We start from the raw sequence: 13,557 nt of genomic DNA on the forward strand, positions 1-13,557 counted from the left end.
GATGATTGCAACCTAAACTCAGCCCTTAGTTTTAGACAATGATCAGGTGAATGTTGCGAGCACATTGGGTTCTGAATTCACAGAGCATGCTTTCTAAATTGATCAACTTGTATGATGAGAAAAAACAAAGTAATTCATAAAGTGGGTCTCTTAGTTAAAAAAGAGAATAAAAAGAGATTTTGGGTTATCGGAACCAGAATGGAGAAGATTAGAGAAGTAATTTCAATGGGCGCCATTGAGTGCATCTTTGCATTTCTGTATGTAGTCTGTGTTGAATTGGAGATGTACAGTTAAACAAGATTCTTGTACAGTCTCTCAAGCTGGCACTTGCAGGATTTAATTTTATGAAGCTCTGGGGTGTACCATGGGGCAGTGTGAGCAATAGAGACAATGTTGGTTTTAGTAGGGGCTACAGAGGTTATGGATTGTGAGACCGCTGGAGCAGACCAGGTCCAAATAATTACCTTGAGTGTGAGTGGGGAAGTTGACTGGTTAAGTGATGTTGAAACAGTTGAGAAGATCCAACAATTCGGTGGTAGGTTTGGAATTATAATCGTCAATATGAAAATTAAAGTCACCAAGCAGAAGGTAGATGATGAGATTGCACTTGCCTGGTTTAGAAAGTCCGTAAGTTCAGAGAAAAAAAAGTTTTATAAAGCTTCTTTTGGCCATCACCAGTGTCACATTTAGAGAAAAAAGGATGAATCCGGCAAGACTGAGAACACATCCCAACTGAGAAATATGATGGGGGCAGCATCATGTTGTGGGGGTGTTTTGCTGCAGGAAGGACTGGTGCACTTCACAAGATGGATTCTGGACTAGAAAACATTATATGGAAATATGTAAACATCATCTCAAGATGGTGCAAATGCATTATCCGAATGGACAATGAGTAATAATGATTTATTGCCAGACAATGAGACAAAAAACTTTGTGTCCTTTAAGACTATGTATGTAAATATCTGATTTCATTTGTAGATAGCAGACACAACAATAAAACAACAACGTTTGTGGAAAATTCAAAAACATTGAAAGGGGATGGGGGCTGGTGCCTATGACCAGCATACAATGGGATTAGGCAAGAGGAGGGGGGCACCCTGGCCACTACTCCATTACAGCAACTTTTTTTAATTTATTGTTGGGACTGGGACAAAAAGCTGACCCACCCACTATGTCTTTGTACCTTGCATGACTGAACAGAACAATATTAGGAGAAACTATTAATGCCTCAATTAATGTGATTTTATTATTTGGTAGTTAAGATTTTTTAATTCTATTGTTTTTTTAGGCAACATCATTCAGTAAATTAAACACTCCAGATCCAGTTCAAGGAAACCAAATAATTATTTTAGCTTTGATCTAGTGTGTTTATTTTTTAGATTGAACAATATATAAGGAAAAGTGTAGGTACTTCTTTCAAAAGCAAGTAAAGAATTGTACTGGTTTTCATTCAAGCAGATGATAGTTTCATTTCCTGAACTTTGATCAACAGCAGCGGCTCTGTAATTTGCGTCAGTCGTGGTATGCTACAACTTTGAACAACCTCACATTTCTTCTGCTCCTTACTTTGCCAAAAAAGCAACTATGGCTGTCTTAAAATTAATTTTTTTTCTGAGTTGTTGGACCTTTACTGGTGAGTTGAAATGATTTTTAAAACAATTTTTTTTAAAACATTGTTTGAGTGAATCAGTGATAAAATCTTAATTTCGTAGCTATATCAACAAACAAAATATTTTACAAAGATCTTCTTAAGTTCTGAAAAGTCGGTGAAGAATACTAAATACAATGCCTTGCAAATTTATTTCTACTGCAAAGTCAATGGAAGCGACTGTCCATTGTCGATAAATATTCTTCCAGGGGGAGTGAATGCTGCAAGTCACTGACTCAATGCAATCTGCTGGGTTTCCTTAGATTGAAAACTTTTCAACCAATTTAAATAATAAACTGAATCTGACGGCACTGTTTGCTAGTTAGGATTACTTGGAATGTATGAACCTGACTTCAAATCTGTCTGATTCGATTGAACTGACTTTGTAAAGTGCCTTGAGGTGAAATGTGTTGTGAATTGGTGCTATATAAATAAAACGCAATTGAATTGAACTGATTTTTAGAACATTTTGTCTCATTACAACTTCAAATTTCACCTTAATTTATTCCCACTTCACGTGATAGACCAACATAAGGTAGTGCTTAATTGTTGAGTTGAAACCATGAAAGCATGGCAATATTTATTACAAATTGTCAGTTGAATTTATGTCTGAACTTTGACTATATGAGCCATAATGAAGCAAGATTATGCCATGATCTAAACCATTCCATTGGAGGCTGTGTGAATTTGCGTGCGCAATAATTTTGCTTTTTAAAAAAAAAATTTACCTTATTATTATAATACGTCTACAGCGCTCTTAGTCAATCCAAAATGCTAATAAACCACAAACCTGAATATTTTAGAAAGTAAAAGTAAGATTTTGGTTCTTTGGGGAGAATTTCCATGTGAGAGCTACTATTGGCGTCCTGAATTATTATACCACTAATTGAAAAATAAAATAATTTACTGTTTTAGCTGCTTATTGCTAGCATGTTATTGGTTAAAATTTATGAAGAAATATTTTTGACAATAAAAAAGCACAGTATTGTCATCCTTCTGTTCAACAGCCACAAATCCTTTCCTTTGTGGACTCTGCTGCTAGTTTTACGATCTGTTGGCGATCAACCTTTGGTGCAGCAGCAACCACTGTCTCCCAGACACTGTTCAGAGAAGTGGACTGCTTTCCTTCACCATAAAGTATCAGTTTAACAAGGTCCACAAGTTTTTAATAGGGTTTAAGTCAGGTACATGTTATCACTCTTTCATCTTTAAGGCCTTTATTTGCTAGCCATATAGTGGAGTACGTGGCTGTATTGTCCTCCAAAAACTAATATTCTTCCTAAAAAGACCAGCCTTGGGCCTATCCATCTGGTGAATATTCCCTTTTATCTCATCCGTACATGAAACATTTGAAAAATCTGTCCTCAGATATTTCTGTACTTCTGGGAACTCCAGTTAGGTTTTGAATATGACAGCACTGGAGGACAATGGATTCATTTTAGCTTCATGTTGGATTCTTCTTAAATCTTTTACAGTAAATTTCATATATTTGTTTCTCAACATCATTTGTGTGACCGATTAGATTATTTGCAGCAATATCTTTGATGTCTCTATGATCCCACTTCAACATCTTATCAATTTTAAGAGTAATATAATCGCATTTTCTCATTTGCCTAATAATAGAGACACAGTTAACATCTATGGTTTCTGTCCTGCTGGATGTTTAATCTCAGCCACTGTTTCAAATCTTTTGCAGCCTCTAACTGGTTTTCTTCCAGAATAACTTTGTGTTTAGTTCCATCCATCATCCTATCAACTAGTCTCCCTCTCATAGAATCACCAAAACATGACGCTGCCACATGAAACAAAAGGCAGCATAATTATTAATTCAAGCTGAGATGTAAATCTTTTAGGGCCAAGTTAAGGGGTCAATGGTGAAAGCTTCAAATTGGAAAGCCCACCATTTGCCGGATATTATTCTTACATAAAATACATATCCAAACCTAACGTTTTTCAGATAGAACAAACACATTTGTTTTTCTCACCATTTTTTAATGGCACTCCTTGAAACACCACCTTAACGTGGTGGAGGGGTTTGAGTGCTCAAATGATCCTAGAGGCTATGTTGTCTGGGGCCTAAATGCCCCTGGTAGGGTCTCCCATGGCAAACAGGCTCTAGGTGATGGGTCAGACAAAGAATGGTTCAAGAATCCCTCATGAAGAATAAAATATCGAGGCACGTGATGTCGCCCGGTACGGCGGAGCCGGGGTCCCACCCTGGAGCCAGGCCTGGGGTCGGGACTCGTCGGAGAGCGCCTGGTGACCGGGCTGCTCCTCGCGGGACCCGGCCGGGGTAAGCCCGAACGAGAGACGCAAGGCCATCCCCCAGTGGACCCACCACCTGCAGGGGGAACCGTGAGGGACCAGTGCAAAGAGGATTGGGTGGCGGACGAAGGTGGAGACCTCAGCGGCCTGATCCCCGGATGCTTAGGCTGGCTCTAGGGACGTGGAATGTCACCTCGCTGGGGGGGAAGGAGCCTGAGCTTGTGCGGGAGGTCGAGAGATATTGACTAGAAATAGTCGGGCTCGCCTCCACGCACAGCGTGGGCTCTGGAACCCATCTCCTTGAGAGGGGTTGGACTCTGTTCTACTCTGGAGTGGCCCACGGGGAGAGGCGGCGGGCTGGTGTGGATTTGCTTGTTGCCCCCCAGCTCAGCCGTCTCGTGTTGGGGTTTACCCCAGTGGATGAGAGGGTCATATCCCTGCGCCTTCAGGTTGGGGAGAGGCCTCTGACTATCATTTCAGCCTACGGGCTGAGTGGCAGTGCAGAGTACCCGGCCTTCTTGGCGTCCCTATCGGGGGTGCTGGATAGTGCCCCTCCAGGGGACTCCATTATTCTGCTGGGGAACTTCAACGCCCACGTGGGGAACGACAGTGACACCTGGAGAGGCGTGATCGGGAGGAATGGCCTCCCCGATCTGAATCCGAGTGGTGTTTTGTTATTGGACTTCTGTGCTAGTCACGGATTGTCCATAACGAACACCATGTTCAAACATAAGGGTGCCCATCAGTGGACTTGGCACCAGGACACCCTAGGCAGGAGGTCGATGATCGACTTTGTTGACGTATCATCAGACCTTCGGCCGCATGTTTTGGACACTCGGGTGAAGAGAGGGGCTGAGCTGTCCACTGATCATCACCTGGTGGTGAGTTGGATCCGCTGGAGGAGGAGAAAGTCAGACAGACTTGGCAGGCCCAAGCGCATAGTGAGGGTCTGCTGGGAACGCCTGGCAGAGCCCTCGGCCAGGGATGTATTCAACTCCCACCTCCGGGAGAGCTTCGACCAGATCCCGGGGGATGTTGGAGACATAGAGTGCGAGTGGACCATGTTCTCCGCATCTATTGTCGATGCTGCTGCCCGTAGCTGTGGCCGTAAGGTCTGCGGTGCCTGTCGTGGCGGCAATCCCAGAACCCGGTGGTGGACACCGGCAGTAAGGGATGCTGTTAAGCTGAAGAAGGAGTCCTATCGGCTGTGGTTGGCTTGTGGGACTCCTGAGGCGGCTGACGGGTACCGTGAGGCCAAGTGTGCTGCGGCCCGGGCTGTGGCAGAGGCAAAAACTCGGACTTGGGAGGAGTTCGGTGAGGCCATGGAGAAGGACTACCGGTTGGCCTCGAAGCGATTCTGGCAAACCGTCCGTCGCCTCAGGAGGGGGAAGCAGTGCTTCGCCAACACTGTTTATAGTGGGGGCGGGAGACTGCTGACCTCGACTGAGGACATTATCAGGCGGTGGAAGGAGTACTTCGAGGATCTGCCATCACGCATTCCGTGGTGGAAACAGAGGCTGGGGACTCGGGGTTGAACTCTTTCATCACCCCGGCTGAAGTCACCGAGGTGGTTTGCGGTGGCAGGGCTTCGGGGGTGGATGAGATCCACCCTGAGTACCTCAAGTCTCTGGATGTTGTAGGGCTGTCATGGTTGACACGTCTCTTCAACATTGCGTGGCGGTCGGGGACAGTACCTCTGGACTGGCAGACTGGGGTGGTGGTCCCCCTTCATAAGAAGGGGGACCGGAGGGTGTGTTCCAACTACAGGGGTATCACACTCCTCAGCCTCCCTGGTAAGGCCTACACCAGGGTATTGGAGAGGAGAGTCCGTCCGATAGTCGAACCTCGGCTTCAGGAGGAGCAGTGTGGTTTTCGTCCCGGCCGTGGAACACTGGACCAGCTCTATACCCTCTACAGGGTGCTCGAGGGTTCATGGGAGTTTGCCCAACCGGTTCACATGTGTTTTGTGGACCTGGAGAAGGCATTCGACTGTGTCCCTCGTGATGCCCTGTGGGGGGTGCTCCAGGAGTATGGAATCGGGAGCTCTTTACTAGGGGCCATCCGGTCCCTGTACGAGCGGAGCAGGAGTTTGGTCCGCATTGCCGGCACTAAGTCGGACCTGTTCCCAGTGCATGTTGGACTCCGGCAGGGCTGCCCTTTGTCACTGGTCCTGTTCATAACTTTTATGGACAGGATTTCTAGACGCAGCCAAGGGCCGGAGGGGGTCGGGTTTGGGGACCAGTGGATTTCATCTCTTCTTTTTGCAGATGACGTGGTCCTGCTGGCCCCCTCTAGCCAAGACCTACAGCATGCGCTGTGGCGGTTCGCAGCCGAGTGTGAAGCGGCTGGGATGAGGATCAGCTCCTCCAAGACCGAGGCCATGGTACTTGACCGGAAAAGGGTGACTTGGAGTTCCTGCCTCAAGTGGAGGAGTTTAAGTATCTCGGGGTCTTGTTCACGAGTGAGGGAAGAATGGAGCGGGAGATCGACAGACGGATCGGTGCGGCTGCCACAGTAATGGGGGCGCTGTGCCGGTCTGTTGTGGTGAAGAGAGAGCTGAGCCGAAAAACAAAGCTCTCAATTTACTGGTCGGTCTACGTTCCTACCCTCACCTATGGCCATGAACTTTGGGTCATGACCGAAAGAACGAGATCCCGGATACAAGCGGCTGAAATGAGTTTCCTCCGTAGGGTGGCCGGGCACTCCCTTAGAGATAGGGTGAGGAGCTCGGCCATCCGGGAGGGGCTCGGAGTAGAGCCGCTGCTCCTCCACATCGAGAGGAGCCAGTTGAGGTGGCTCGGGCATCTATACCGGATGCCTCCTGGACGCCTTCCTCGGGAGGTGTTCCAGGCACGTCCCACCGGGAGGAGGCCCAGGGGACTGCCCAGGACACGCTGGAGGGACTATGTCTCTCGGCTGGCCTGGGAACGCCTTGGGCTCCCCCTGGAGGAACTGGAGGAGGTGTCTGGAGAGAGGGACGTCTGGGCGTCTCTGTTGAGTCTGCTGCCCCCGCGACCCGGTCCCGGATAAGCGGAAGACGACGAGTACGAGTACCATTTTTTAAGTTATGGGAACTTGCCCAACTGGTCCACAAGTGATTTGTGGACTTGGAGAAGGGATTTGACTGTGTACCTCATTCTGCCCTGTGGGGTTGCTCCAGGAGTACGGAGTCTGAGGCCCTTAGGGGTCAATCAGTCTCTGTACATGCAGAGCAGGAGTCTAGTTTGCATTGCCAGTGTTAAGTCAGACCTGTTCCCGGTGCAAGTTGGAGACTAGCAGGGCTGCCCTTTGTCACCGGTCCTGTTCTTAACATTCATGGACAGGATTTCTAGGCGCAGCCAATGGCTGCAGTGGTTCCAGTTTGAGGACAAATAGATTTTGTCTCTGATTTTTGCGGGTAACATGGTTCTGCTGCCTCAAGCCTAGACCTACAGAATGCACTAGGGCTGGTAGCAGCCCAGTGCGAAGCGGTGGGGTTAAGAATCAGATCTTCTAAGTCCGAGGCCATGGTTCTCAACCCAAAAAGGGTGGCTCGACCTCTACAGGTCCAAGTGGAGGAGTTTATGTATATCGGGTCTTGGTCAATGGAGCAAGAGATCGACAGATCAGTGTGGCTGCCACAGTACTGTGAACGCTGTGTCGTTATGGTGAAAAGATAGCTGAGTCGAATGACGAAGCTCTCAGTTTACCGATTGTTCTACGTGCCTCCCTCAACTATGGTCATGAACTCTGGGTAATGACTGAAAGAATGAGATCCCAGATACAAGCAGCTGGTCCACCACATCAAGAGGAGTCAGCTAAGTTGACCTGAGCATTTACTTCAGTGCCTCTTGCACACCTCCATCAATAAGTATTTTAGGCATGTCCCATCACGAGGAGGCCCAGGGAATGGCCCAGGACAAGCTGGAGGGATTGTGTTTCCCTACTGGCCTTGGTAAAATCTCCGGCTCCGGCAAGCATAGGATGTTCACTAAATATGCTAATGATTGATTTAAAATATCTCCAAATCCCATCAAAAGCATCTAAGATTCCTCAACCCCAATTCCAAAAAGGTTGCAATATTGTTAAAATATAAAGAAAAGCAGAATACAATGATTTGGAAATCCTTTGATATTTTACTCACGGTGTAATACATGCAAACTACCTGTTTATGGACAAACAAGGCATATTTTACGTGTCAAATAATGCAAAATGTCATGTGATTTTTACCTTTCCCTTATTCCATAGTCCTTTTATCAGTTGCTTTCCGACAGATCCAAAGATCCTACTGGTGGGGAAATGTGGGCATCAAATGGGAGGGACAGTCAACAGTATTTATTTGTGCATACATCATTTGAAAGACAGTCCTGTGGAAAACATTATACGGTTGATGCGTTCCACAAACACTTTCCTTATTTGCAGTGAGATTTTTTCGGAGAGAGTGAGAAACAGAGGAAAAGCATGAGATGCCAGCTGCATGAGAGTTGACAATGCTGCTAAAACTTCAATAAAAATGTAAAAGGGATGAGAATATATTTACAAGGCACCAAATATTTTTTGTGTTTAAAGAAACAATTTTTTTGTTTCTTGTTTTAAAGGTACTGCAAAGAGAAAATAAAAAGCAAAATACAAATAAAGCAAATGAAATCAATTTCATGTCCACTCATGCTGTACATACATATTTATCTGTGTATTCATTCAAATTTATACATACAGTATTTCAATATGTCAAATTCTCCACTACGTCTTTAAGACCATCACAACTTGTTTAAAATTTGGTTTTTACCTATATCTTTCTTTTAGGAATTACAGCAACAGACTCATCAGAGAGGCATTATCAACTAAAGAACAGCTCTGTGTGTCTACGTGCAAAAAACCAACCTTCGCATAAAAGTGGTGAATGGGTATTTGACAAAACATTCATTGCTAATAAGGACGCTATCAACGCAGTATATAAAGAGAGAGTGTCTTTTATTTATGAAAACCTGACCTTGTGTATAAACAAGCTGACCGAAAATGACACAGGCATCTATGAGGCATCTTACGTTGGGAATGACTACAACAAAATATCAGAGTCACACCACATCATTGTACAAGGTATCTGAACTTTGTCTTAAGTTTGTACATAAATCTTTGCTGTTACTTTTGAAAGTTGCATTGTTTTATGTATTTACTCTCAAACTCTCAATTATTTCTCTTTCTGTAGCTTGAATTGAGACACTAATGTCAGTTTTTCAGTGGTGTGTACAGAAGTAACCAGCAGAGGGTGACATTTATTAATCTGCTTGTTTTGGGTATTTCAGAAATGGTTCCCAACCCTGTGATGACTGTGATGCCAGTGGAGCATTACAATCTTTCAGCAGGGCTGTGTAATTTGACAGTAAACTGCTCCATCCAGGATGATTGGCTGTGGTCTAAATGTAGTAAAGATGGCTGCAGAACATTTCAGGGGTCCTTCAATAAACTCAACATCACCATCATCACTGACAACACAACTGTTGTCTGCAGTGGCAGCAACTATGTCAGCAGAAATAACATCTCAAAACGTATTCCACTGTGTAAGTAGAAAAAAATTTTCTGAAACTAGATTAAAGCTAGCTCATGATTAAAGCAGTTAATGTGAGTTAAAGTAATTTAAAGGAATCTAGACCTTTTTTTTTTTTTTATCTAATTAAGAATTACTAGATTAACTTGTTTTTCTTTTTTTTACAGGTTTTGTAACATCTAATCCGGAACATAAAAAGGAATTACAACCAGATTATAATATAGTTACTATAATCCTCATAATTATTGCTAGTGTAATACTTCTCAGTGGATGTGCTGGTTTAGCCATACAATTTCGGCTATTCAGTCAAAAAAAGGTAATCCATAGGAAATAATATATATTTTATTCAAATTATTTATTATTTTGGGACATTAGAGAGCTTATTTTTATTCATGTTCTCTCTTATGTTTTAAAGAAAATATCCTTTCCTTCTACTTTTATTCCAGGAAACAACATCTGCTGTTCAGTCAATACAAAGCGGACCGCTAGAGACACAGCGACTGTCTGAGTCCAGAGTCTCTACATCTTCCAGTGAACCCGAGCCTTCTTACGAGAATGTGGAAACTACCCAGTCCCAAGAGAATACCATCCCAAGAAATGGAGCAAATCCTGAGTGAGAGTGAGAGGACAGATACTGTTTATAGCTTCCCAAGAAAGGCTGACACTTGTGTCAAAAGTGACAGGGGAAACGATGCATTAGAAGATAGGGAGTCACAAAAAACTTTGACCTTTGTGTCTGTCGATGTAAATAAGGAACAGAGCCTCACACAAACCGAAACGGTGTACAGTATGCTGCAGATGCCAAAGAAATCTGAACTTATAGCACCACCAAGAGGACAAATGTGAATGTAAGAGGCCTAAAAACCTAAAGCAGTAAGTGAACACCAGATGAAGTCTATTTATCTATTTTGTTCTGCTCATCTGAGATTGATAGCATGGGTAAAAGATCTAGAAGGGAAACCCACACATCCCTATCTCCAGAGACACTTTCCACGTTATTCTGGAGGATCTCAAGGTGAAGGAATTTATGGTCCAATCCAGTGAGTTATGGGTGTGTGCCCTGGGCTCTTCCCCAACGAAACCTCCTAAGGCCGATACCCTGGATGAGTACTGAGCAGATGCTTGAACCACCTCTACTGACTCATTTTCAAGGGGAAGAGCAGTGGCTTAACTTCAAGCATTTCAAGCATCAGTTTCTAGCTGCTCCAGGGTGGAGCCAGACCTGGTGCCTGACCAGCAGCCCCCCTCCTCACCGACGCTGGACACTGACAATGAAAGCAGCAGCAGGTCTGCTCCCGCTACAGGTGACAACCCTCATCTGAAATGTTTTCCGAATGATCGGGCCAATTTTGCTGAAAACATCCAGGACGCCAACATTAAAAGATATACCCTTAAGATGGGCCCATGCAGACCCAAAGGTCCATTTGCTACTGAGAAAGACAATCAGTGTTTTTCGGAAAGTTATTACACCTCTACCAGTAAGTTGGGATGAAACTTCCCCGCAGCTGGATGTGCTATTCCCCCAAATTAGACTGGTGTTACTGTGAGCCTTGCTGGCATTTTGCCAACCAAAATGCCGCGTATTACAACAATGCACGGGTAAACGGAATAAGAGACTGGAAACATCTTTCTGCCAAAGTTGAGAAGCATGAATCCACACAAATACATCTTGCTGCATGGTCTATGAGCAGTGGAAACTCAACAGCACAACAGACGCTGAAATGGAGAGGAATGTGCGTAATGCAGCCTTGTTTTGGAGACAGGACCTGGAGCGCATTGTAAATGTCACTCTTACTCTGGCTTCATGCAACTTGGCATTCAGGAGCCACAGGGAAGTTGTAGGTCAGGGAAATGCTGGCAACTTTTTGTCAATAATCGAGTTATTAGCTCGCTACGACCCTGTTTTGAAAGAGCTAATTAACCAACCAGAAGGGTCAGTGAAAAGTCACCAGATTCAAGATGAGATTATTTACATCCTGTCTCAACGTGTGAAAGATGTCATAATTAATTAAATAAACCAAGCCCCGTTTTATTCCATTATCATGGACACAATGCAAGATGTGTCAAAGATAGACCGGCTGAGCCTGGTGTACCATTACATAACTGTTGTTAAGAATGACGCGAATATTCCAACAGATATACAGATCAATGAAGTGTTTTTGGGTTTTGAAGCAACTGTGGGCTCATCAGCGTCTGAGCCTGAAAACCAAATCCTGGGCTCTATAGAGAAAAATGGATTAGATCTGTCTAAATGCCGCAGACAGGGCTGTGATGGGGCGCGAATATGAGTGGTGTGTATTCAGACGTACAGGCAAGAATAACAGAGAAGGAGCCCCTTGCTGGTTATGTTCATTGCGCTGCTCATAACCTCAACCTTGCTCTCAATGACTCTGTTAAAAATGTCCCTGGAGTGAAGCAGTTCTATGACACTGTAGAGAACCTGTACAACTTTTTTGGACACAGTATCAAACGATGGGTGCTCCTCAGTGAATTAATGACGCCAGAGAGCAGAACTGTCACAATAAAACGCCTCTTTCCCACTTGCTGGTCATCTCGACATGATGCGCTTTTTGCTGTTAAGGCACAGATATGGAGACATTATAAAAGGCCTCGTCAAAATATCCCTGACCAGTGACAAAAAAGAGGCGCGCAGTGAAGCAATTGCGCTCAAGAATATCATAAGCAAATTTTCTTTCATATTTTTGGTCAACATGCAAACCAAGATTCTTGAGTGTATAAACAGTGCCTCACAGTTACTGCAAGCTAAGAAGGCGGATATTCTGAAAGCATCTACTCTTCTGCAAAACGCCATCAGCGTTTTCATGGTGTTTAGGGAGCAGTTTGCTGAGGCTAAGTCTGCCACTCTTGCTCTAGCTACAAAATGGGGAAGTCAAACACAGTTTGAAGCAACTAGGGCCAGAAAGGTTAACCGTCACTTTGATGAACTTTCTGAAGACAGCCGCTTCACTGACGCAGAGAACAACGTTCGGGTGTATGTTTTCAATGCCTGTCTTGATATTATCATCCAGCAACTGTCCCTAAGATTCAACAGCTTTAACAGAACTGTGAAAATGTTTGAGGCAATTCACCCCAACACACTGCTGCAAGCAGGAGATGAGGAGTTACACCAAGCTGCCCGGCGGCTTCTTTGTTTTAGAATCTTTTTTTGGGACCAGTTGCGGTCAGGACAGTCAGGACCCAGCTTCCCTGGCCAGCTGCTTTGTTTTAGAATCTTTTTTTGGGACCAGTTGCGGATCTGGCAAAAATGCTCTATGTGAACCAATTGGATTGGATATATACTGGACCTGTTTTTCTTGTAAAGTGTCTTGAGACGACATTTATTGTGATATGGCACCAAATGTATTGAATTCAAAGCCAATACCAACCTAATTTATTTTCCAGTGGTTGTGGCAAGCAGCTTTCCAAAACAATCAGTGTCCCATGTTTTGAGCTGTCTATGTACCTATCATCCCAAGTTTTTGGTTATTCATTGTTTGCTTTTTAGATAATTAGTTAACACAACTTCTTACCAAATTTTAGATGTGAATATTTCTTTGGATGAGTGCAGTTTCCATCAATAAATTGCAATGAAATCATTCTAGACAGAATAATCTAAATAAAAATTTGTTTGCACAAACATTGCGATGACTACATTTATTTTACCAATTCTGTATAAATCCTGTTTAATGACTACAGATATCTTTGTGAATAATTTTGTAAATTTTTCCTTGTTAAATGTGACTGCTCATAAGGCAAGCACGCTGCTCTGTAATACTGCAAAATGCACTGAAATGTGGCGTTGGTAAAATCTTTTTTATCATCCTGAGAACAACTTGTGTTGGTATTAAATCTATTATTTTTCAAACGTTTGAAACTTATAGTCTGGTATTTGTTCCTATATATATATATATATATATATATATATATATATATATATATATATATATATATATATATATATATATATATATATATATTCATTGTCTTTGCTTACGATACTGAAGTCGTTATCTGATAAAATGCACAGGAATTTTGTATTTCAAACCACAAAATCTTGAAATAAATGTTTGATACTGTAAAAGTATGTTAATATAATATAAAAAACTTAATTGTCTGTGAC

At 43.5% G+C, this 13,557-nt stretch overlaps 1 protein-coding gene across 1 annotated transcript; it reads left to right on the top strand.

The window, feature by feature from the left end:
• si:ch1073-220m6.1 (SLAM family member 9) lies at nucleotides 1-11,757 on the top strand. The gene is made up of 5 exons (XM_047386002.1): nucleotides 1-1,633; nucleotides 8,696-8,989; nucleotides 9,196-9,450; nucleotides 9,605-9,753; nucleotides 9,884-11,757. Exons 1-5 carry the CDS (start codon nucleotides 1,585-1,587, stop codon nucleotides 10,052-10,054), a joined length of 918 nt encoding a protein of 305 aa, XP_047241958.1. The 5' UTR covers nucleotides 1-1,584; the 3' UTR covers nucleotides 10,055-11,757.
• The last annotated feature ends 1,800 nt before the right edge of the window (nucleotides 11,758-13,557 follow it).

Source organism: Girardinichthys multiradiatus, chromosome 14, assembly GCF_021462225.1.
Source record: "Girardinichthys multiradiatus isolate DD_20200921_A chromosome 14, DD_fGirMul_XY1, whole genome shotgun sequence".
NCBI classification, from domain to species: domain Eukaryota; kingdom Metazoa; phylum Chordata; class Actinopteri; order Cyprinodontiformes; family Goodeidae; genus Girardinichthys; species Girardinichthys multiradiatus.